Below are 26,550 nucleotides of genomic sequence, written 5' to 3'. Positions count from 1 at the left end.
ACAGGAAGAGATTTATTAAAAGAGCATCAACCCCATTATGGGTCCGAAAGGCGGCCAGCTATCGGCCACAATTACTCAGACAGCTGTGGGGGGGGGGTGATCTCCACAATGTGCCGCATTGTCTGGGGGTCGGGCAAATAAAGTTTTTAACCAACTGATCTGGCAAAGAGTCCGCCGCAAACTAGCTTCAACCTTGGGCACCGTTCAACGTTCGGGCCACCAGGAGCTTGGTGTGAAATATTAATCGGGCGCAGTTTCTTCCTCCTCCGTGAAGCCGGAGGAGGCTTCCCTGCTCGGGTAGCCCGGCTTCCCGCCCGCTGCAGCAACTGCACCCCCCCCTTCCCTCCAACCCCCGAGCTGAGGGGAGGAAATCCGGGCTTGGTACTGTCACCGAGAATCTGACCTCTACCCTCCCTCCCTGAAACGTGGTACTGTTACAATGACAAAGGTGCAGCCTTACCACTGATCTGCCAAAATTCCACTTCCTGCTTATTTTTGCGTTCCCCAAGCTGTTACACACAAACACACAATCCCTTCTCTCTGTGGAGATTTCCCTGCTTCCAGCCTCCTATGGAGGAGCTCATGCATTATAAATGAGAGCTGACATCACGGACATCAATAAGCAACGTTGAACCGGGTTAATCACATTGGAAAGAGTTTCTGGGCTTCCTGTTATCTCCGCCGCCCTAACCTCCGCAGAGGACCAGTCCGCACAGACACGCACGGCTCATCTCGTAAAAGCTCCTCAACCCGATCTTCCAGAAGGATTCCTGGCACTCGCCCACCCCTCCCAGCGCAAGGACGAACAATAAATCTGCATGACTGTCACAAAGGTAAGGCGAGAAGACGCGAATGCTTGGGGTTATTTTTGTGCTGTTGTTCGTGAGGTCCCGTAGCCGGCGGAGATGCTGGGAACTGCGGGCAGGGTTCTAGCTCGTCGGCTTAGCTCGCGTTGCGGATACCTTGCAGTGGGAGTGCAGCGGAGAGCCGATGCTGGGCACTGTCCAGCGTTGCTGACCGATTCCACCCCCCCCCCTCCCCAACACCCCTTTCTACACTACATCAAGTGGCCAGGATGCAGTACGGGGGTCAGGGAATGTGTCTGCCGACAATGCGCGCTTCAAACTAGACCCTCCGTGTATACAGTAGTCATTTGAAGAGAAGCAGGTGTGGCGAAGGAAAGAGAGAGTCTGAGGGGCGGCAGTAGATAATAAGACGTAGGAGCAGAATTCGGCCGTTGGGCCCATCAAGTCTGCCGCACCATTCCATCATGGCTGACTTACTATCCCTCTCAACCCCATTCTCCCGCCTTCTACCCGTAACATTTGACGCCCTTGCTTGTCAAGAACCTATAAACCTCCACTCTAAAAATACCCAATGACTTGGTCTCCACAGCCGGCTGTGGCAATGAATTGCATAGATTCACCACCCTCTGGCTAACGAAATTCCTCCTGAAGGATAAGAGGATGAGGGAAGGGGCATTGATAGTTACCCGCCTTTTCTCCTCGGCCTGCAAAGGTAAGGAACGCTGGACATGGAGTGAGTGAGTGTGTGTCTGTGTCTGTCTGTGTGTGTGTGTATTTCCACTGGACAGAGGCAAAGAATTCAAATAGTCAGTTCCATCAAGTGTTAAAACTTCTCTTTGCAGTGGACTCCCCCCCCCCCCCACAACCCTAAGTGAATATTGTTGAATCAGAGATTAGAACGTTGCTTGTCTGCAATGCCTTTCCCATTTCTGGGACAGAGTCCAGCACAGACTTAGAAGTGCTGTTGAAATTACTGTACAGAAGAGGAGGGGATGGGGTGGGGGTGGGGGTGGTGGCGGTGTCCCACCATCAGCATTACCAAAACAACATGACCTGGCCAGTTATGTTAGTGCTCTTTTTGGGATCTTACTGTGCAGCAGTGGGCGGCTGTGTTTTCTTCATTGCAACAGTGACTCAAGAACTTCAGTGGCAGAAAGGCGCTCCAGGGCATTCTGGAAGGGACATAAAAGACTATAGAAATGAAAACCTTTCGGGTTTTCACACGCCAAGTTCCCACACACAGTAGAGAGGCACATGATCTCATGTTTGCTGTTTCCATACTAAATCCTGGTCGGGACTGTCCTGTTAGAATTCCTGCTCTGTTGGATAGGTGTGTGCAGGTATTGGCACAGCTCATAGACCTCCTGCCTCTCTCCAGGGACCTGGTTCAGTCCTAACCAAATACTTCCACTTCTGTTGCTGTGGAGTGGGCTCATTTCCCCTATGTCCTAAAGGATATTTCCTGGATTTTCCGGATCCCTACCACATCCCGTAGGGAGAGGTTGACATTTGTAAGGACTTTAATTCCCTGGAATGCAGGAGAATGAGGGGCGAACTTACCGAGATATACAATTTATCAGATGTATCGATAGGGTGAATGCACATGGGCTTTTTTATTGCCCTCATGTTGGGAAAGACAAAAGCAAGTGGCCATAGGTTTAGGGTGAAATGTGAAATATTTAAGGGGAATTGGAGGAGAAATTTCTTCACTCGGAGGATGGTGTGAGTGTGGAACAAGCTTCCAGTGGAAGTGGTAGATGAATGTTAAATTATCACACTTAAGGGAGGTATGGAGGGCTATGGTCTGTGTGCAGGTAGATGGAACTAGGCATTGCTCAGGCTGGCAAGGACTAGATGGGCTGAATAACCTGTTTCTGTGTTGTAGTGCTCTATGTTGCTATGACACTATCCCAGAGGCATGCAGTTTGGCTGGTTAATTGTCCATTGGCTGCTACCCCAGGATGGTAGAATTTGGGGGAGTTGATGGTGATGTGGGGAGACCAAAATGGGATGCGTATCACTGGGTATCGATAGTTTGTGCAGACTCAGTAAGTCTTTTACTCTGTTATTGAACTCTGTGTCTTTCCAAACATTGTTGCTGTCTTATCAGGAGCTTGGTCTGTTATTTTACGTAGGCTTGTGTTTGCATTCAGATCTGATAGAGAGGAGTACAATTAAAATACTTAGGGAAGGATCTTCCAGGCAGTCCCACTGGCCACTCACCCCTTGCTGGGATAAGCAACAATAGGTCTACAGTGGATGCCATCACCGTCTAGTATGGACGGACAGCATCGGAAAAAGCTGCAGGCAGTTGTAAACTCAGCCAGCTACATCATGGGCACAGGCCTCCCCAGCGTCGAGAGAGACCATGTATATAATCCCACCCATCCATCCAACACTCTGACTTTCTACCATCAGGCAGGAGACTCTGATGCATAAACACAAGAACAATCAGGATGGGAAACAGTTTCTTTCCTCAGGCTTCTGAATTCCCTGTCACATCGCGTTCGATTTGTCACTGGTTAATCTGTTCTGTAACCTACAATATTTAAATTATGCACTTTGCTTATTTATGCATAATACTTCTATAGATTTTGTCCTTAATTTCCTAAGTTATTATGTGTTATGTGTACTAAAGTGCTTTACACCCTGGTCTGGAGTAATGTTGTCTCGTTTGACAGGATACACGTAGATAGTTAAATGACAATAAACTTATTGTGATTTATAGTAAATTTTATGTATTACGCTGTGCTGCTGCCACAAAACAACAAATTTCATGACATATTGTATGTCAGTGATTCTGTTTCTGATCACTGGAAATGGAATCAGAGCCATCCATTCCGTCCTTTCTACCTGTCCTGCCCTTCTGTAAGATCTCTGGTAACCCGTTAACTCAACACTATCTTCCTGCTCTATCCTTATATTCTTAAACTCCCTTAATATTTAAACATCTATCAGCCTCAGTCCTTATAAGTTTCTAACCAGTAAACTGGAACCAACTGATAGGTCCAGCAAAATGGACATCAAATGCCTTTGGCTGTCAATAAAAGTCCCTGATTGACACTTGCATGCCAGGGAGAGGGGCAAGTGTGGAGTAGTTGCATTAACACCCCACAGTTGCCCAAGAGGCTTGCAGTAAAAATACTTGGGGAGCAACTAATTGGGATCCTTCTTTCTGCAGCTACCAGCCCTAGAGGCTTCATCACAGGACCTCACAATTCCAGTTACCCCTGCACACAAGGGATTCCACAGATGCTGGAAATCTTGATTAATGCACATAAAATGCTGGAGGAACTCATCAAGTCAGAGGAGGGCAATAAACAGTTAATGTTTTCAGGTCCTGATGAAGGGTCTCAGCTGGAAATGCCGACTGTTTATTCCCCTCCATAGATGTTACCTGACTTGCTGAGTTTCGCCAGCGTTTTGTGTGCATTGCTTCTAACTGTCCGACCTGTTGAGATGCCTTTTATCCCCAGCACACCTTCGAACCCTGATGAGTCTCTAAGCAAAGAATATTGCTTTTTTGGCAGCCGTATTATTTTCCTAAGCTGCTCGCCGCATTATGAATTCTGAAAGGTTTTTCCACCTTTTTCTCAGGGTGTTAATGTCTATTAAGAGGGGGCATAATTCTAAGGCGATTGGAAGAGTGTATGGGGGGGATGTCAGTGGTAGGTTTTTCACACTGAGAGTGGTAAATGCTGCCAGGGGTGGCAGTGGAGGAATACAATAGGGACATTAAAGAGGCTCTTAGATAGGCACATGTGGATGAAAGAAAAATGAGCTAGAACATAGAACACAGAAATTTACAGCACCATGTGCTGACCTTGTAACCTACTCCAGTGACTGCCTAGAATTTCCCTAGTGCATAGCCCTCTATTTTGCTAAGCTCCATGTACCTGTGCAGATGGGAAAGTTTAGCCTGATCTTGGAATTGGTTAAAAGGTCGGCACAACATAGTGGGCTGAAGAGCCTCTATTGCTCTGCATTCTAAGTTGGTTACCCTTCTAGAGATTCCAGGTGTAGATTGGTGAGGGAGGGGATGAAGAGGAGGTTGATAGGTTCTTGATTGGTAAGAGCGTAAAAGGTTACCAGGAGAAGGCAGGAGAATGGGGTTGAGGGGGGATAATAAATCAGCCATAATGGAATGGTGGAGCAGACTTGATGGGGTGCATGGCCAAATTCTGCTCCTGTGTCCTATGGCCTTCTGGTCTTGAAGGGGAGTTGTTCTTGAGTGAGTGATAGTTCGACACGGACTAGAAGGGCCGAGATGGCCTGTTTCCGTGCTGTAATTGTTATATGGTTATATGGTTATATAGCCGAGTTTCTTCCACCAGCAAATCAAACTCCAAACAGAAGTAGATTTACAGTGGTCCTGGTCCCCATTCCAGTTTCCCTGACCTGTTTGCCCAGGCATTCGTGCTTTCTCCTGTACTAGAAGCAGTAATGTTGACCCCGTTGTAAAACACCCACCCACAGATATCTCTGGGATAATTTGACAACTTTTTCCAGATATTGTGCCTTAGCCAAATTTCCAGATGGGAAATGTACGAACTCTACCCCACACATAGCGGTTGAAATATTGTATTCTCTGCTTCAGGATCTATATGAACAGATCTGAAAAGTGCTGAATCAGAGATACAGGCCACAATTATATGATTAATTTCACCCCTTGCTGGTTAAATCATAACTCAAGCCAGTCTGTTATATGTGGGTCAAGTTAGTCAAGTCAGTTTCACAGGCAGAGCTTTTTACGACCACTTATAAGCAGCATAAAGCAAAAGTTCATGAAACAGAAAAGCTGCCAAAATTGAAGTCTGTAAATATTTTGGATAGCTATTTGGAATTCTTGTATTATTCCAACTGCTTGTCATGAGCACTGCTTTGAGGATTGCAGGCTCTTGTTTAATTTCTCATCCATCTTCTGGCTGAGGTGTTTGGTGGGACCCTGCCTTCCCGCTCAAGGTAAAGGGCCCCATGGCTCTAGTCGAAGGTGAGAAGAGGGTATCTCTTTAGTGTTCAGCAGATCGGAACCCAAAGGCTGATTGGAAGTCTGGAAGTTGAAGCCCAATGGCTGAAGTTGTGAGGCTGGAGTTGAAGGACTGTCCATCAGTGTGTGTGGGTGGGAGGGAAGAAAGGGGCTTGTTTTACTGGTAAACAACAGGAATTCTGCAGATGCTGGAAATTCAAGCAACATACATCAAAGTTGCTGGTGAACGCAGCAGGCCAGGCAGCATCTATAGGAAGAAGCGCAGTCGACGTTTCAGGCCGAGACCCTTCGTCAGGACTAACTGAAGGAAGAGTGAGTAAGGGATTTGAAAGCTGGAGGGGGAGGGGGAGATGCAAAATGATAGGAGAAGACAGGAGGGGGAGGGATGGAGCCGAGAGCTGGACAGGTGATAGTTTTACTGGTGTTGTTTTGTTGCTTGTTGAATACGGATTTGTTGTGTTCTGTCTTGCTCTGGTTCGGTTGAGTTGTTCTCCGATCTTGCTGATCACTTGCAAGCATTTCGTCACCGTACGAGGAGACATCATCAGTGCGCTGTTCAATTGCGGTGCATCTTCCGAATGCTTGGCATTTATACATTCATCAATCAGCTGATTAGTTGTCATTACAGAAACTCAAGAGAGGAGATCTCATCACTGATTGGTTGTGTGGCAAACTCCGTGCCTTGTGGTCTGGAATTTTGCCCACATTGGCTCATAAATAAGGTGTTACTCTACTGAGCATGATGGGCATGCTATGTTCGCACCAGAATGTGTGCTGCAATTTGCAGGCTGCCCTTAACGCATCCCTCTGTTGTGATGGTGTTAACACAAACAATGCATTTTACTGTATGTGTCAATGTACGTAAATTAATCTCAATCTGAATCCTCTATAATATTCAGCTTATAATTCAATTGCATTGACATGGTTTTTAATTAGAATTATGTAACTGAAGAGCAATTATTTTTCTGGAGTGACAGCAGTAACAGTTATGGTGTGTGCTGATGACTGAACCCGGATGCGGAGGAGCGACAGACTCCCACGTAGAGACAGAAACAAGAGTTTATACATTGGAATTCCAACAGAGTATCAGTGGCTAGACTGAATGACACCGCAAGGAGAATCATTCTCAAAACAAGAACCCCATGATGTCAGCTAATCGGGAGTCCACTCTAATTCATTACGTAACGCGGAAAACCCGTGCTAGTCAAGGTAAACTTGACACAATGAAACAGAAAGCAGAAGGGCTTACAACTAGTTAAGACAACAATTAACAAATACGGTCTTGTATAAACCTCAGAGCCCTGTGCTCTCAGGCTCGCAGGGCTCATGAAAATAATGTCCTTTCCAGCGTTATTCCCCTTCACATAAGAAGCTTAATTGGGCACTGCTGAGTGTGTTACTACATGTAACTGCACCAGGAATTCACAGGATAAGTGTCATTAATCATAAAACATTTCTAAAAGATTAAACACTGGCTTTGGTTGTCGCATGTGGATCGAAACATACAATGTCAACGACCAACACTGTTTGAAGATGTGCTGGGGGCAGCCCACAAGTGTCGCCATGCTGCTGGTGCCAACATAGCATATGCACAGCTTACTAACCCTAATCTGTATGCTTTTGGAATGTAGGAGGAAACCAGAAGATCCGGAGGAAACCCATGTGGCCACAGGGAAAACGTACACTCTCCTTATAAACAGCAGCAGAATTGAACCCAGGTCTCTGGCATTGTAAAGCGATGCACTAACTGTTACGCTACCATGTCATCCTTTGATACCATACTTTTTGTGCTTTGGTGGTGAAACTGATCATGCGATTCTACCACTGGGCTTTCTCAGTGCAGTCTGTCTGCTATGGAGTGCAGAACTACAATCCCTGTGGAAAGGCCAGTGATGTTGTGGGGATGAAACTGGACTCTCTGACGGTGGTGTCTGAAAAGAGGATGCTGTCCAAGTTGCATGCCATCTTGGACAATGTCTCCCATCCACTACATAATGGACTGGTTGGGCACAGGAGTACCTTCAGCCAGAGACTCATTCCACCGAGATGCCACTCTGAGCGTCATAGGAAGTCATTTCTGCCTGTGGCCATCAAACTTTACAACTCCTCCCTTGGAGGGTCAGACACCCTGAGCCAGTAGGCTGGTCCTGGACTTATTTCCTGGCATAATTTACATATTACTATTTAATTATTTATGGTGCAACTGTAACGAAAACCAATTTCCCTCGGGATCAATAAAGTATGACTATGACTATGAAAAGCACCACCCTTCCCTTCCATTCCCAGTGTATTAACCAGACCCTCACCATCTCACCATCTAAACTCCAGGAACTTGACTTTCCGATCCTCTCAATGCCCCCAACTGAGACACAGATTTATATCCCCACCCTGGCTACTGTCACCATTGGTCTAACCTCTCTTTGCTCTACCAACTACTCATGCCACAAGTGTGGCTCTCCCTCCACACACACATCTGCTATCACCCCGTATGTGCCCCAGTGCTATTGATCATCCCAACTCATACCCCCCTCCACTTCCTGTAACTGTCCAGTGTCAAAACTGGATCCATTCAGGGATTCCTCTGCATCTCTGATCTGAAGGGACATCCTTCAATTCTGAGGCTGTGCCCTCTAGTCCTAAACTATAGGAAACATCCTCTCCACATCCACTCCGTCTAGGCTTTACAATGTTCAGTAGGTGTCAATGAGATCCCCCCCCCCCGCCTCACTGGTACTACCTACCCGCCATCAAGGAGATATGTACAGAAAGTTGCCAGAAAAAGCCAGTAACATCATGAAGGACCCCACTTACCCTGCTCATGGATTGCTTGTCCCAAACCCATCAAGAAGGAGGCTTTGTAGCACCCGGCCCAGGATACTTGACTCAAAACCAGCACTTTCCCCAAGCAGGAAGGGTGATCAACACCTCCACCTACTAACCCACCCCTCCACATCTCCCATCACCACGACTTCATCATTTCCTGTCAGTCACTTTAGATACAGACACTCCTGTGCCCAGCGTCACTTTATGGACATACAATCAATCTATGTATATAAGCTCAAGAAATCCAAATCAACACACGTAAAATGCTGGAGGAACTCAGCAGGTCAGGCAGTATCTGTGGAAATGAATAAACAGTCAACGTTTCAGGCCAAGACCCTTCTTCATGGCTGGAATGGAAGGGGGAAGATGCCAGAATAAACAGGTGGAGAGAGGGGAAGGAGGACAAGCTAGAAGGTGATAGGTGAAGCCAGGTGGGTAGGAAAGGTAAAGGGCTGGTGAGGAAGGAATCTCATAGGAGAGGAGAGTGGGCCATAGGGGAAAGGGAAGGGGACCCAGGAGGTGAAAAGATATCAATAAGCTATCTTGTGTATTTGTATTTATTGTGTTTTTATTACTGTTATATTCTTTATCTTATTGTGGTTTTTTTTGTGCTTCATCGGATACAGAGTAACAATTATTTCATTCTCTTTTACTCTTGTGTACTGGAAATTACATTAAACAATCTTGAATCTTGAATCATTCTTCCAAACTCCAATGAGTACAGGTCAGGAGCCATTAAATGCTCCTCATACATTTGGACAATGACATACATTTCCATGGTGCATTGTGCGTTCCTTTAATAAAGTATGCCTTGACATATGTTTGCACAGCAAGCTGCCCTGAATGACAAGGGCTCTCCATGTCAGTGATATGCATAAAGGGTAAATATCACTTGGAGTATCAGGGACAATTCACCTTCTGCCAGGGGATCTCTTACATCATCCTGAGAGCAGATGGGCTGTCTGCTTAAAGGCTGAAATACAACACCTCCAGCAGGGCAGCACTCACTCAGCGATGGAGTGTAAGTCTAGATTTTCATGTTCAGATAACTGGGTAGGATTTGGAATCAGAACCTTTGATTCAAGGAAATGGGAGAAGGTACAAAGTGAGACCCAACTGACATCAACAAACGCAATGTAATTCTGTAATTCAATGTAGCAGGTGAGCCAATAGGCTGCTCCTGGACTTATTTCCATCTGGCATAGTCTGCATATTGTTCTTTGATTGTGGTTTTTGTATTTCTATATTTATGCTCTATTCTTGGTTGGTGCAGCTGTAACGAAACTCAGTTTCCCTCGGGATCAATAAAGTATGTCTATGTCTATGTCTATGTCTATTCTGGGATCTTCCTGGACTGCTTTCTTTAATTGATTCCTGGAGTATTTGGAATTCAGTAATGTTTCTCCTCATAGTGTTAGTTACTTCATTAGTGTCATGAGCCCTGTGGGCCTGTGAACCTGTATTTGTTAATTGTTGTCTGTCTAGAGTCGTGAAGCCCTTGTGCTTTCTTTTTAATCTTGTCAAGTGTATTTTGACTAGCACGGGTTTTCCACGTACTGTGATTATTCAAAGCAGACTCCCGATTAATGCTTATTGTTGGGTCCTATTGTTGCGGTGTGTGCTGATAAATGACAAACTCCCTGCGTTTCAAGAATGTTATGTCTTGCGGTGTCACTCAGCTGAGCCACCTATGCTCTGTTGAAACTCCTATGTATAAACTCTTGTTTCTGTCTCTACATGGGAGTCTGTCATTCCGCCACACCTGGGTTCAGTCATTTGCCAGCGCACATTGTGACAGTTAGTTACCTCAAATCTCCACTAATGAGTTACTGAATTATTAATATTTCAGCAACGGCATTCTTTTTTGCCTTGAATTGTCAAACTTGTTTTTAATGCTCTGTGTTTTAAAAGATTATCTTTATTTGTCACATGTGCATCGAAACGTACAGTGAAATGCGTTGTTTGCACCACATCAGCGAAAAGTATGCTGGTGACAGCCCACAAGCTTGAAGCACCAACATAGCACGGCCACAACTCACTAACCCTGATCGTGCACCTTTGGAATGTGGGAGGAAACCAGAGCACCCAGAGGAAACTCACGTGATCATGGGGAGAATGTATAAGCTCCTTACGGACACCAAGAAGAATCCAGCCCTGATCTTTGGTTGACCGAAAGCCCTGACTGGAAACTTTGAAACTCTAAGAATTTAAAACTAGCATCATTATTGGGAGCTGGAGAATCCCCTGTGTCTCTGCATGCTGCCATTACCTTATCATTTCCTGTCAGAGCCATCTCATGTTCAGATACTCCTGCACCTAGTACAGGAGTATTACATACAGGAGTAGGAATCACTTTATGTACATACAATCATCCTATTATCTTGTGTATATGGTTGTTGTGACATGTCTAATGTGGTAGTGTAGTGGGCTGTGCTTGTCACTCTCACTTTCAGCTTCCAACGCTGGCTAGCAGTCTTGCAAAAAGTGTGTGAGTCTCTCCCTGCCAGTCCGTAGCCTCTCCAGCTGCAAACCTCATGTAGTCCCTCCTTGCGGGTGACACATGGAAACTGAGCTTCTTTCGGACTCGGGCTGAACTACAGAGGACGGGGCCCTGCACACGTAGCACGCAAGCCCACAGCTGTGTGGACACAACCTGGTGCTCGTGAATCAGATCCCCATCTATCGATAAGTAGCCCTTGTGGGCAGCCTCGGGAGAGACAAAGGCTACGGGAGTAAACCCAGACAGCAAATTCAGAGTGGAGCCCCTGAGGTGGCTGGACGTCAGTGAACATCCTTCCGGCAGCTCCAAACGTGTTGCTTCATAAGCTCTCGTTTGGACTACACCAGTGAGGCAGAGAGGGGGGATCTTGATGACTGGGCATCTCAGAATCTCTATACCTTCCGCCCAGGCTTGTGATGACGATCATCATCACCCATTGTCCTTCGAGACAGATGGATGTCATCCATGTAAAAATGGTCACACCTGACAGTTAGTTGTACATTGTGTTTTATTGGATTGCTTTTATATTTATATTATTTTGTGTTTTTGTGTGCTGCATCGGACCTGGAGTAAACTACCCAGATGGGCTCCGAAAAGTCGACTGTACTCTTTTCCATAGATGCTGCCTGGCTTACTGAGTTCCTGCAGCACTTTGTGTGTGTTGTTTAAGTTTCCCCTTATGTTTGCTTTAGACTTTTCACCTTTCACCCATGACCTCTGTTTGTAGTCCCAACTAACCTCAGTAGAAAAGCCTGCTTGCATTTACCCCTCATAATTTTGTATAGCTCAATCCAATCTCCTCAACAGAGGGATCTAAGAATAATGGTGCATATTTCCCTGAAGATGGAATCTCATGTGGATAGGGTGGTGAAGAAAGCTTTTGGTTTGCTGGCCTTTATTAATCAGAGCATTGAGTATAGGAGTTGGGATGTAATGTTGAATTTGTATAAGGCATTGGTAAGGCCAGATCTGGAGTATTGTGTACAGTTCTGGTCACTGAATTATAGGAAGGATGGCAATAAAATTGAGAGAGTACAGAGGAGGTTTACTAAAATATTGCCTGGGTTTCATCTCCTAAGTTACAGAGAAAGGTTGAACAAGTTAGGTCTTTATTCTTTGGAGCGTAGAAGGTTGAGGGGAGACTTGATGGAGGTGTTTAAAATTATGAGGGGGATTGATAGACTTGACATGGTTAGACTTTTTCCATTGAGAGTGGGGAAGATTCAAACACGAGGACGTGAGTTGAGAGTTAAAGGGCAAAAGTTTAGGGGTAACATGAGGGGAACTTCTTTACTCAGAGAGTGGTAGCTGTGTGGAACGAGCTTCCAGCAGAAGTGGTTGAGGCAGGTTCAATGTTGTTGTTTAAAGTTAACTTGGATAGATGTATGGACAGGAAAGGAATGGAGGGTTATGGGCTGAGTGCAGGTCGGTGGGAATAGGATAGGGTAAGAGTTCGGCACGGACTAGAAGGGCCGAGATGGCCTGTTTCCGTGCTGTAATTGTTATATGGTTATATGGTTATAACAATAATTTCATTCTGCTTTACACTTGTGTACTGAAGAATGACAAAAAAACTATCTTAAACGTTGACCTTGTAACTGGCACTGTAAAGCATTCCGCAAACGCTATGCTGCTGTGTCGTTCCCCCCACCCCGCCCCCAGAAAAATAACTCTAGATTCTCCCATGAAATTGTTTTCATTTTATTTAGAAGTGCAGCATGGAACAGATCCTTCTGGCTCACCTACAGTCACAATGTAACCCTTTCGAAGCTTGGAATCAGTCTAGTAAACCCCTCTACTGTCCTGTCTAAAGCTTTCACTTCATTCTTAAAGAGTGGTGCTCAAAACCAGACACAGTACTCCAGCTGCTGTTTTCTAAGGGCTTTGCCAAGCTTCCTGGTACGTGAGGCTGCCAGTTATAAACTCCAGGCCTTATTCACCACTTCAGCTCCTGTAAGGCTGGAGCACCGACGCCCCCAGGTCCCGCTGTGGTGCGTCCACTGCTCTGTGTTCAGAATGGCGTTGGCAGAGGCCAGGTGACAGATGGCAAAGGCAGAAGATTATCTGGGAAGATGGAGGGATGGCCGAAAGCAGGGAAGTGGAGAAGGATGTCAGCCGAGCCAGGATCCTCCACATAATCGGTTCAGACAGTGCTAGCTGAGTGCCAGGTGGGGAGAGGGCATTGCTCAAACCCACTGCTAATTTGCCAAGTTCATTGCAAGATGTAGTGGATGGCCAATTCCACTTAAGAGAAAATACAATAATGGTTTCCAGGGGGTTCAAATAGTAATAAACCAGCTTAAGATGGAAAATTGTTGAATCAGAATCAGGTTGATTGACAGCACAGTAGCGTAGTGGTCAGCACAACACTTTACAGTACAGGTGACCCGGGTTCAATTCCCGCCGCTGCCTGTAAGGAGTTTCTACGTTCTTCCCGTGACCGCATGGGTTTCCTCCGGGTGCTCCGGTTTCCTCCCACAGTCCAAAGACGTACCGGTTGGTAGGTTACTGTGAATTGACTTGTGGTTAGGCGCAGATTAAATCGGGGGATTGCTGAGCGGCATGTCTCGAAGGGCCAGAAAGGCCTGTTCTGCGCTGTATCTCAATAAATATGGCAGCAGTACAGTGCATGACAAAACAAATTACTATAAATTGCAAAAAAGAATAATTTAAAAAATTGATTTAGACTTTTAAATATGGGTAAGTGAACCATTCAGAAATGGTTGATGTAGGAGGGAAGGGTTAGGTTGATCTTGGAGTAGGTTAAAAGGTTAGCACAATGTTGTGGGCTGTACTGTGCGTTAATGTTCTACGTTCTGTGTTGAAGATCTGATGGTAGTGGTGAACAAGCTACTCTTCAAACCCTGAGTGTGGGTGGTCAGACTCCTGTTTCTCCTCCCTGACGGCAGAAATGAGAAAAGGCTGTGTAAGCAAAATGCTTCAGTTTTGAAAGCTTGATAGATTTCTACGGGCTCAGAAACAGACCCTTCGGCCCATCAAGTCGATACTGACTGTCAAGCAGCCATTTACATGAATCCAGCTTTATTCTCCCCACATCCTTATCAAGTTTCCCCCCACATTCCGACACTCACCTGAACTCTAGGGAATTCAGAGTAGCCATCTATTGTACCGACCCAGTACCCAGATCAGCATTCAGATCAGCCTTCCTCTTGCCAATGCTAAGCCTGCTCCTGGCCACTGAAGTGAAAAATATTCCAGCTCTAACCCTAAAGAAAGAGGCCTTAACATTCAACAAAACAAAGGAGGAAAGGAAGACCATGAACAATGGGAATCTGGTTTACATTCTCCAGGCCATTGTCTCGCGCCGTGAAAGAGTTAATGTTTAGTGCACATTGCTGGGACTCTTCCAGAGTGTACAAACCAGGATAAGATCTGAACAACTCACTTTCTAAACATCACAACTCCTTTGTGGTTAAACCATGTGCATCCACGCATAAAGAATGTTAATGTTACAGAAGGATATGCTAATGAGTGTTGCAGGAGGTCGCCACAAGCAGTTAGGCTGAATGGCCTATTTCTACACTATAGTGTAAGTTAGTAATGCATTTTGGCTTGGAGGTGTTAATCTCTTAAATATATCAATAGACTCATAGCGTCATAGAGCACTACATCACTCCACCCAGCTAGTTCTTGCTGATCTATTATTCTGCCTATTTGCATCAACCTGCACCTGGACCATACCCTTCCCATCCGCATACACATCCAAACTTCTCTTAAATGTTGCAATCGAACCTGCATCCACCACTTCTGCTGGCAGCTCGTTCCACTCTCATCAGCCTCTCAGTGAAGAAGTTCCCCCTCAAGTTCCCTGTTAATGCTACACCCTTCATCCTTAACCTATGACCTCTAGTTGCAGTCTCATCCAACCTTAGAAGAAAAAGACTTTTTTCCTATGCATACCCCTCATTTTTGTATACAGTACTGTGCAAAAATCTTAGCCACCCTAGATTTTTTGTATTGTTTCAGGTGGTATGGCGTCCACAGAACCCTGATCTCAACATCATTGAGGCTGTCTATGATCACCTGGAGAGACAAAGCAAGTGAGACAGCCAAAGTCTGCAGACGAACTGTGGCAGGTTCTCTAAAATGCTTAGAACAACCTACCAGCCGATTTTCTTATAAAACTGCACGACAGTGTACTGAAGAGAATTGATGCAGTTTTAAAGGCAAAGGATGGTCATACCAAATATTGATTTGATTTAGTCTTTATTTTTATTGTTCTTTATAGTAATTTTATTGATATTTAGAAACGTTTCATGTTATTATTTTTGAAAGCATCTTTGTTTTACATTTTTTTTTACATCTGCCTATACTGTACTTTTGCACAGTACTGAACCTCTGTCAAAACTCCTCTCATTCTCCTATGCTCCAGGTAATGAAGTCCTAAACCTATTCAACCTTTCCCTGTAATTCAGGTAGTAACTATTGGTTCCTCTGTGCTCTTACTGAATAATCCACAAGTTCAGGACCGCAGTGGTGTTTGGAGGAACTGATCAAAATTGCGCTGGTGAAACATCAGGTGTAGCTGAACCACATAATTTCCATCTCGGTCTTTAAACTACAGGTGCGGCAGATTCAGGATATTTTGGGTGGTGGGCATCTCTCTGCTAGCCTGCTGGTCACCCTTGGACAAGGTGGAACACCTCCCTAGCTCCCCGACCAATGTCACGTAAAGCCACGGGAGCAGGTGGTGGATGGTTGTGTGAGCAGCTGGTGCATCTCACAAGTCCTGGTTATGCCACCACTGATGCTAGGCAATCTCTGAAGAGTATTGATAATGGCTGGGGTCACCGGACTTGTAAAGACGCTGCCCAGAAGAAGGCAATGGCAAACCACTTCTGTAGTAAAATTTGCTAAGAACAATCATGGTCAAGGTCAATGTTTGCCCATGTCAGATGATACATTATACTTTATTGTCGCAAAACAATTGATACTAGAATGTACAATCATCACAGCGATATTTGATACTGCGCTTCCCGCTCCCTGGATTACAAATCGATAGTAAATATTAAAAGTTTAAACTATAAAATCATAAATAGAAAATAGAAAAATGGAAAGTAAGGTAATGCAAAAAAAACTGAGAGGCAGGTCCGGATATTTAGAGGGTACGGCCCAGATCCGGGTCAGGATCCGTTTAGCAGTCTTATCATAGTTGGAAAGAAGCTGTTCCCAAATCTGGCCGTACGAGTCTTCAAGCTCCTGAGCCTTCTCCCGGAGGGAAGAGGGACGAAAAGTGTGTTGGCTGGGTGGGTCGTGTCCTTGATTATCCTGGCAGCAATGCTCCAACAGCGTATGGTGTAAAGTGAGTCCAAGGACGGAAGATTGGTTTGTGTGATGTGCTGCGCCATGTTCACAATCTTCTGCAGCTTCTTTCGGTCTTGGATGATGATGATAATGGTTGTAATTTATAATATATTTTATCTACGACGTTCTACTGCTGCCACAAAACAACAAATTTCATGGTACATGAATGATAGTAAATCTGATTCTGATTTGGAATTGGCTTGGCTTATTATTGTCACATGTACCAAGATACAGTGCAAAGCTTGTCTTGCATACTGTTCATACGGATCCAATCAATACGCTGTGCATGGAGGTAGAATAAGATAAAACAATGACAATGTAGAATAAAGTGTAACAGCTACAGAGAAAGTGCAGTGTACATAAAGAGCAAGGTGCAAGGTCAAAACGAGGCAGATTGTGATTGTCGTCCATTGTATCAATCAAGGGAACTATTTAGTAGTCTTAACAGTCCTTAAGCCTGGTGGTACGTGCTTTCGGGATTTTGTATCTTCTAGCTGATGGATGAGGGAAGAAGAGAGAATGGCTGGGGTGGGCTGGGTCTTTGGTTATGCTGGCTGCTTTACTAAGGCAGTGAGAAGTGTAGACAGAGTCCATAGAGAAGATCGGTTTCCATGATTTACTGAGGTGTCTCCACAGCTCCACTGTTTCTTGCAATCACTCGCAGAGCAGTTGCTACGCCAAGTCATTATACATTCAGTAGCATGCTTTCTATGGTGCATCAGTAAAAACTGGTAAGGGCCAACAGGGACTCGTCAGATTTCTTTAGCCTCCTGTGTGAGAGAGCTGAGGAGTTGGTGAGCATTCTTGGCCGTGACTTCCACATGGTTGATGTTCATTCCTCGGAACTTGAAGCTCTCAACCTTCACAGCCCTTTCAACCTCAACAGTGCTGAGGGAGCTGTGGTATCGTTGCTTCTGGAGACATCATGGCTCTGTATGGAAACTGCTCAGCTCCTGCATCTTGGTCATGTTGGAGAAAAAAGACCTAACTAGTATTCCTGCTCTTAATGACTGGAAAATTATGGGCCATGGTAGAATCTTGCTCAATGTTTGTGCCTCAAATTGCCAAATAGCCATCTCTGTAGAGTTGCACAAGATGCCAGGTCACGGGAAAAGAACTGGATGGCAGGGAATGATTTGCACCAGTGACCAGTGGGGACATCTTGCAGACAGCTTACAAAACTACTGGATACTCTCCTTCTAAATATGCTTCTTCTTTGTCTTCTTTTAAACTGTGATTGATTGCAGCCTTTAATTTCCCTTTTAAGAATGTATTCTTCTGGCCAACTAAACGATCTTGCGCTTCTCCAAAGTGGCAGGGGATTTGATGTGGAGTGCAGCTCAGACTGTCACTGGAGGAGGCTGTACCGATTCCTAATGGCAGAACGCAAGCCTTCGGTCGATTGGAGTGCTGCTCAAGATTAAAATCGAGGAGGGTGAGAGAGGAAAACAATTAGGTGTTCAGTGCCATCTGCCTGCGTTTGACTGGTCTTCCTCGCATTGCTGCTGGTGGAAGGTGGAGACTTGGGTCCCTCACTGCAAGGTTCGATTGCCTCAGCAGCTTCTGGCTGCGGACTCACTTTCAGCTGCGGTTGGATGTTTATTGTCCTCCGTGCTGAACACGCTTTACTATTTACGCGATTTGATTGAGATGCTTCAGCGTAGAACTGGACCTGCACCTGTTGCCTGCAGCCATCGACACGGTGCTGAACTAACTGACTCAATGGCTGTGGCCACGACCACCGGCTGCTGTACTGGCTTCACTCACCTCGGCAGCCTGTGGTTGTGGACTCGCTTTTGGAGACTCTGCGGTTTGACGTTTAATGTTCTGTGTGTTGTTTGTTTGCTTTTTCTTGTTTGCATGATTTGTTCTTTTTTTTTTGCACTTTTGATGGTCTTGTGTGGGGTGTTTCTTTGTTTAGTGGCTGCCTGCAAGAAGACGAATCTCAAGGTTGTATACTTCGGTAATAAATGTTCTTGGAACTTCGCAGGACCTGTGCCCAACAAGCTTTGGTCAATAGGGACAGAGGGAAGGAACAGACTGAAGAGCCTCCTTTCCCATTGTAAACTTACCATTTGAACATAAGACCATTTAATTGGGGGGGGGGAGTCAAAATGGCCTATACTGTAGTTTCTAAAAACAACATGTGCTAAACCTCTACAGATTATTCCAGTTGACAATGTATTGCATCACCCAACTGAGCAGCAATGAGACTGTGCCTATTCTTCCTGCACCCACTGTGAGATATCAAGCAAAGCAGCCAACACAACTGTGTTGCTACTGGCACACATCACTGCCATTGCAATGATGCAAAATAACTCTTCACAGTATTAAATATTAATTGGAACATGCGTATTCGTTGACTGCATTAAATTACTTTTCTTTATGACTTTAACTCTTTCAGCACATGTGTAAGAATAAATTTATATATACATACACAGTGGTTTCTGGTTAATTGGGCCATCAGTCAATCATGCAACTGCTTATTTGCAGCATCTCTTGAAGAACAAAAACTCACCAAGAAAATGACTGGGTTTTACTTTGTTTATTTGAGACACTATGCTGCTCATTTGGGACAGTCACCGAACAGTTTCTAACTAGCTTCAGTAAATTGCCCGTCGTGTGGCCATTAGGCACTACACCGTGTTTAGAGTGAACAGTTTTAAAAGAGTGCAGTTGTGTCTGTTTCTGTCCAAAAGGCAGTGATTTCTGTCACTGATAGTTGAAAAGAAATAAGCCGTAAGACAATTCAGAACTGTCTTGCTTACTGTGGTTTCAAGCATTCAGGCTTGGAGATGGCAGAAGTGGCCGGGAGTGAAAATGAAATAATTTCACTACTTCAACGAGGCATAAAAAAGACAACCTACCATTTAACTGAGTAACAAATTATGCATGTAATGAACAACAGCACAAATTAGAACACTACTAAATCTATCAAACTGTGTGTTTGTCCTTAATAATTATTGATGGAGGAAGTTAGGCACTATGAAGAATTTGACGGTGTCAGCTATCATCTTGAATGTTACAATAAAAGTAAAGATTTGGAGAATGCAATCATCAAAGGAATTGTATGAAGGCAGTCCATTATCTGCACTAGGTGTCTGCACTGATTTTGTTCATTTACAGTGAATCAAAGGACAACTGCAGCATACACTGGAATAATTCCTCTATTAATAATAATTATTAGGGACAAATACACAGATTTATAGATTTAGTAGTGTTCTAATTTGTGCTGTTCTTCATTACTTACATAATTTGTGACACAGTTAAATTGTAGTTTGTTTTTTTCTTCCTCTTTAAAGATTTCCATGAAAGTTTAGCTAATTGGGGCAGACATTTAATTGGGCCAAAATGTACTGGTCCAAATGTGTCCCAATTAACCGGAATCACGTGTGTGTGTGTGTGTGTGTCTCACTCTCATTCACATTCTTTCTCTCACATTCTCTCTCTCTTTTGTTCTCTCTATAGTCCCCCCCCCCCTCCGTCCTCTGTCTCTCTGTGGATGAGGTAGCTCATATCCTTCTCTTTCAGCAGGTTCTTTAATAACTGGAAGTGCCAAGCCCATCTGGACAGTCTGCAGCGAACCTGTTAATCTAACCATTCACTCTTCTGGGCACAACCTGCTCCAGGGAAATCCCTCTTTCTTACTGACGAGATTGTGATTTGACTCGCATACAACAGTGAGTCTGTAACAGGGACAATGTCCTACATGAGCCGGGTGTCCTTGGATGCAGCATAGATTAAATGTCAGGCCTTATCATTACTGCTCATTTTCTGTGCTCTGCGGGCGTCCACCCTCCCCCCACCCCTTGTAAACGTGATCCCTGTTGGTCGGGGCTTGGCCTTGCAGAGGCAAATTTTAACAGAAAACTTTTGGACTATGTCAGTTGTATAAAGCATCACAGCTGGGGTATTGTGTGTCGTTCTGGCCGCCACACTATACGGAGGATGTGATTGTGTAGAGGGGGTGTTGAGGATATTCATAAGGACATTGTCTGGGGTGAGCAGAGTTTGGATGGTGGATGGGGTGGGGGGCAGCACACAAGAAACACAAGAGACCACAAGTGCTGCGTGGTAGAGAGGCTGGCTGTTTTCGCTGGAGCAGAGAAGACTGAGGAGGGAATCTGATAGAGGTAGACAAAATTATGAGGGCAGATAGGATAGGTCGAAGAAGATACTTTCACATGATAGAGATGTCTTTCATCAGTGACTGTAGTTGTAAGGCTAGAGAAAGTGGTGGATGCAGCCCAGTCCATCACAGGCAAAACCCTCCCACCACTGAGCATACTTACATGGAGCACCGTCACAAGAAAGTGACGTTCATCATCAGCAATCCCCACCATCCAGGCCATGTTCTTCTGCTACCACCATAGAGGTTGCACACCACCAATGTTCAGGAGCCATTATTACCCCATTCTACCATCCGGCTCCTGAACCAGTATGAATAACATTCATTTACCACCGCTCTGAACTGATCCTATGACCTACAGACTCACTTATAAATCATAATCTCAGTACTATTTTGATTTGCCCAGTTTGTCGTCTTTTGCGCATTGGCTGTTTGTCAGTCTCTGTCTGATTATGTATAGCTTTTTGTAAAACTCTCTTGTATCTGTCTTTTCCCTGAGAACATCCATAAGAAAATGAATCTCAGTGCTGTATATGGTAATGTATCCGTACTTTGATTACGAATTTTCTTTGAACTTTGAATACAGAAGGTGAAATGTAGGAGATTGGGAGGGGACTTAAAGAGGAATTCTTTTCACCGGAGAGTGGTTGGAATCTGGAATACCCTGCCTGATGAGATGGTGGAGGAGGCAGAGGCTCTCATAACATTTAAAATGTATTTAGGTGAGAACTTGAAATGTTCTGGAATTGAGTGGGATTAGTGTGGATAGGTTGGCATGGATATATTGGTTAGAAGGGCCTGTTCCCATCCTTTGCTAAATTGGCTGTCTTTTCCTATACTAAGCAATGCTGAGACTACAAAAAAAAAATCATTGACTCAAAAGCTCTCTGGTGCCTTTAGGGAAAATCAAGTCCATAGCAGTGAAACACTTTGAATCAGAGCATGATGTGGAAACTACAGCAAACTGTCGGGTCAGCAGAAAAGGTCACGGGCTTCAGCTTGCCATCACTGCAGGACCTGTTTGTGTCCGGGGCAAAGAAGCAGACAGGAAAAATCATTGTGGACGCTGCCACCCTGCAAACTGCCTTTTCCAAAAACTCCCTTCTGGAAAGCACAATAGAGCTATTGAAACAAAAACCACGCCATCTTAAAAGTTTCTTCCCCCAGGCAGTTAATCTGATCAACCAGTCTAGTTAACCATCACACCCCCTCTATTACCCCTGTCACTGCACCGTAGGCACTTTAAACCACTTTATATAATGCTGTTTACATTGTAAATACATGCTGGTATTTATGTATTTATCTGTATTTTATTCCATATCCACATTTTAACTTCTAACTTTAAGTACAGCACAGAAACAGGCCCATCAGCCCATCTAGTCCATGCCAAGCCTTTTAAACTGCCTACACCCAACAACCTGCAGCAGGACCGTAGACCCGCTTACTCCTACCATCCACGTACCTGTCCAAACTTCTCTTAAACATTGAAATCGAGCTCGCATGCATCACTTGCATTCGCAACTTGTTTCACACTCTCATGACCCTCTGAGTGAAGAAGTTTCCCCTCATGTTCCTCTTAAACTTTTTACATTTCTCCCTTAACCCATGACCTCTAGATGTGAATGTTTCCAGCGAATAAAGTTAATCCTTGATTCAAAAGTGCTTATTATTTCTGCATTTTCAGTGGATCTGGTGCCCAAATTTCTCTACGGAGCCCAGCTCACACCTATTGTTTCACTTACAAAACATTCGTCTTTTATAAGGACATGGCCTTTACAGTGAAATACTTGACACAATTTTCATGCTTAAATTGCAAAGGTCCAGAACTGATCATTATTTTTTTCCACACTGGAAACGACATGAAACGTGAAACCGGAACGACAAAATAAAAGTTTGCCCAAGCTACTTCTTATAGAAACAACTCTCTTTTAACCATGTCAGCTGTGCAATAACAATAGAAGTTTTCATTTAAAAACACACAACAGGATATCCTATTATAGAGCATTGTAGGCAAAAATTCAAAGTTCAAATAGTAGCTTACTTGGGAATCAGATTACAGCTGAATCCCCATATGTCTATTATTTCAAAGTTCAAAGGTCAAAGTGCATTTATTATCAAAGTGCCTGTACATCATCATCTGCAACCCTGTGATTCATTTCATTGTGGGGACTCAGAGTAAGAAATATAATAGAATCAATGAACGACCGCACCCAACAGATGGGCAAATAACCAATGTGTAACAAAAACAAACTGTGAAAATACAAAAAGAAAGAGAAAAAAAATCAAATAATAAATAAATAAGAAATAAATTTTGAAAACATGAGATAAAGAGACTTTGAAAGTGAGTCCATAGGTTGTGAGAATATTTCAGTGATGGGGCAGTGAAGTTACCCCCTCTTGTTCAAGATCCTGATGGTTGAAGGGTAGTAACTGTTCCTGAACCTGGTGGTGTGGGTCCTTAGGATCCTGCACCTTCTTCCTGATGGCTGCAGTGAGAAGAGAGCATAGCCTGGATGGTAGGGGTCCTTGATGATGGATGCTGCTTTCCTGTGACAGTGCTCCATATATATATGCACATTGGTGGGGAGGGCTTTACCCATGATGGACTGGGCTGTATCCACTACTTTTTGTAGGCTTTTGTGTACAAGTGCATTGGTGTTTCTAAATCAAGCCATGATATAACCTGTCAATATGGTCTCCACCACCCATCTATAAAAGTCTTTCAAAATTTTAGATAACATGCTGAATCTTTGCAAACTTCTAAGAAAGTAGAGGGATGCTTTCTTCAAATTGGCACTTACGTGCTAGGCCAAGGGCAGGTCCTCTGAAGCAATAACACTGAGGAATTTAAAGTTGCTGACCCTCTCCAGCTCCGATCTCCTGGTGAGAGCTGGCTCATTGACCTCTGATTTCTTCTTCCTGTCATCAATAATCGGCTCCTTGGCCTTACTGACGTTGAGTAAGTGGTTGATGTTGTGGCACCACTCAGCCAGATTTTCAATCTCCCCCCTATGTGTTGATTCATCGGCACTTTTGTTTCAGCCAACAACAATCATCAGCAAACTTAAATATGGCTTTGGAGCCTTGCTTAGCTTCACAGTTATAAGCAAAAAGCGAGTAGAGCAGAGAGCTAAGCACACAGCCTTGTGGTGCACCTGGGCTGAGGGAGATTGTGGAGGAGATGTTGCTGCCAATCTGAATTGACTGGGATCTGCAAGTAAAGAAAGCGAGGACCCAATTGCACAAGAAGGTATTGAGCCCGAGGCCTTGAAGCTTATTGATTGGTTTTGAGGGGATGATAGTATTGAATGCCAAGCTGTAGACAGTGAAGAACATCCTGATGTAGTTCCAGGATTGAATGAAGAGGCAATGAATTGGCGTTTGCTGTTGACCTGTTGTGACAGTAGGCCAATTGGAGTGGATCCAAGTTGCTTCTAAGGGAGGAGTTGATTGCCTCATTACCAACCTCTAGAAGCATTTCGTCACAGTGGACGTAAGTACTACCGGACGATAATCATTGAGGCAAGTTACCATGTTCTTCTTAGGCCTGCTTGAAGCAGATGGGTACCTCAGACAGCCAAAGCATTGAAGATTTTGGTAAGTACTCCAGCCAGTCGATCAGCACAGGTCTGTAATATTTACCCCGCATTCTGTCATCTGTTGGAGAGGTCTTTTTGCATTGGATATCCCTGTCCATGTAGATTGCTGGTACAAGAAGTCCTGGAGCGTCATGATAGTGTAGAGATTAGCGGGAAGTTATTACAGTTTAGGGCGACAGAGTTCGGAATTCAATTCCAATGCCGTCTGTAAAAGGTTTGTTCATCTTTCCTGTGAGCTTGTAGGTTTCCTCCCACATTCCAAAGACGTCCCAGTTAATAGGTTAATTGTTCATTGTAAATTGTCCTGTGATTAGGTTAGGACTGAATAGGTGGGTTGTCGGGCGGTGTAAAAGTGTCCGTTCTGCACTGTATCTCGAAATAAATAAAGTGGGGAAGGGAAAGGCAGACTCACTGGAGAACACAAGAGATTCTGGAGATGCTGGAAATATGAAGCAATACACACAAAATGCTGGAGGAACTCAGCAAGTTGGAGTCAATGTTTTGGGCCAAGTCTCTCCAGGACTGGAGGGAAGGGTGAGGAAACCAGAATAAGGAGGTGGGGGATGGGGATAAGTGCAGTAGTTTTTCAGTCCCATTCAGCTTGATGAAAAGATTTCCAGCATCTGCAGAATCTCTTGTGTCCTCCAATGAGTCTGCCTTTTCTCCCCACTTTATTTATTTAGAATTTCAGCACAGAACAGACTCTTCCAGCCCAACAAGCTGCTCCACCCAGCAACCCACCTTTTCTACGTGTAATTAAGATGGTGATGTAGGAACTCCAAGTTACGGTAATTCCCTCCCCCTCCCTTCCTCTATCCCTATTTCATATCACTTCCCTCATAGTTCCACCTCCTTCTACTATTGCTCTCCTGCCAATCACCTCCCTGCTTTCCCCCCTTTGTCTTTCAAATTACTGTTTTTTTTCAACTACCAGCATTCTTCAAACCCTCCCCAAAGTTCTTCCTTCAGTCCTGACGAAGGGTTTCGGCCAGAAACGTCGACTAATCTTTTCAACTGATGCTGACTGACCTGCTGAGTTCCTCCAGCGCATTGTGAGTGTTCCTTTGACAACAACATCTGCAGATTATTTTGTGTTTACGATGTAGGAACCATGCTGGCCATTGTGTGCACAGAAGGATCCCACACACACAGCATTGTAAAAATGACTGGTTATTAATGCTGGTAGATCAATGAAGAGTGTTAATTGGCTGAGTGGGCCAAAGGTGGGCAGTTGGAGCATAATATGGGAAAATATCCCCTTTTCTGAGAAAGGATGTGTGGGCATTGGAGAGGGTCCAAAGGAGGTTCACAAGAATGATCCCAAAAACAAAAGAGTTAATGTATGAGGAGCATTTGATGTATCTGTGCTGTACTCACTGGAGTTTAGAAGCATGAGGGAGGGGGATCTCATTGAAACCTAATGAGTATTGAAATGGCCTAGGTAGTGTGGACATGGAGAGGATGCTGTCTATATTGTGGGAGTCTAGGGCCAGAGGGTACAGCCTCAGAATACAAGGATGCCCACTTAGAATAGTGATAAGAGAAAATTCTTTAGTCAGAGGGTAGCGAATCTGTGGAATTCATTGCCACACACAGCTGAGGAGGCCAAGTTATTTGGTATATTTAAAGTGGAGTTTGATAGGTTCTTAGTTAGTAAGGGCGACAAAGGTTACGGGGAGAAGGCAGGAGAATGGAGTTGAGAGGGATAATAAATCATCCATGTGGAACAGCAGAGCAGACTCAATGGGCCAAATGGCCTTATTCTGCTCCCTGTCTCATGGAATATGGAAGTGAGGAAGAAAGGATTGGAATAAAGAGGATGCTCATTGGGAATGTATGCACCTTTGGGACTGAATGGGCTGTTTTGGTGCTGTACATAGTAAGTCCTCACCATCTAGGTCCTCCTCTTCTCCACTCAGAGTCTAAACACACAATCCAAAGCAGGTCACTGGACCGGAGCCTGAAAATGGCTTGGTGTTGAGTGGTCAGCAGAGTGGCGAATAGTTGGAGGGGAGGTGAAGAGGAAGTGGAGGTAAGGAGGGGATGGAGTTACAGGTGGTGGTGCAGCAGAATGACTGCAATGTATTTTCCACCGACCAGGGAATTGATCAGACCCTGTCTTCAACGTGGTTCAATATTCCAACATCCCTAGTGTTGAAGGTCCCTTGACATCCATGGCAAAAAAAGTCACTTATGTGGGGACATTGAGTGCCTGGTTCCTTTGCTAATGTTTGAGGTGGTTTGTTTGGGGTGGGGAAGAGGTGGTCAGCACAGGAAGGAGACCAGTACCATTTTGGGATGGTTGCCAAGGGCTACACCAAAATGGACCTGTGTTCATTCACCTTGGCAACACACACACACACACACACACAATGCTGGAG

General features: G+C 44.6%; 1 protein-coding gene across 2 annotated transcripts in view; it reads left to right on the top strand.

The window, feature by feature from the left end:
- The first annotated feature begins 537 nt into the window (after positions 1-537).
- Positions 538-26,550, top strand: part of LOC134355768 (coronin-2B) — a 226,523-nt gene continuing 200,510 nt past the window's right edge. The window contains exon 1 of one of the 2 annotated variants that reach the window (XM_063066148.1): positions 538-833. In XM_063066148.1, coding sequence (XP_062922218.1) covers positions 819-833 — 15 coding nt within the window. In that variant the 5' untranslated portion in view covers positions 538-818. Of the gene's footprint in view, positions 834-1,393; positions 1,519-26,550 lie in introns of those variants that run through there. The other variant, XM_063066149.1, reaches the window with a different exon arrangement.

Source organism: Mobula hypostoma, chromosome 13 (assembly GCF_963921235.1).
Source record: "Mobula hypostoma chromosome 13, sMobHyp1.1, whole genome shotgun sequence".
Lineage (NCBI taxonomy): Eukaryota > Metazoa > Chordata > Chondrichthyes > Myliobatiformes > Myliobatidae > Mobula > Mobula hypostoma.
This window is presented reverse-complemented; position numbering and strand designations above follow the sequence as displayed.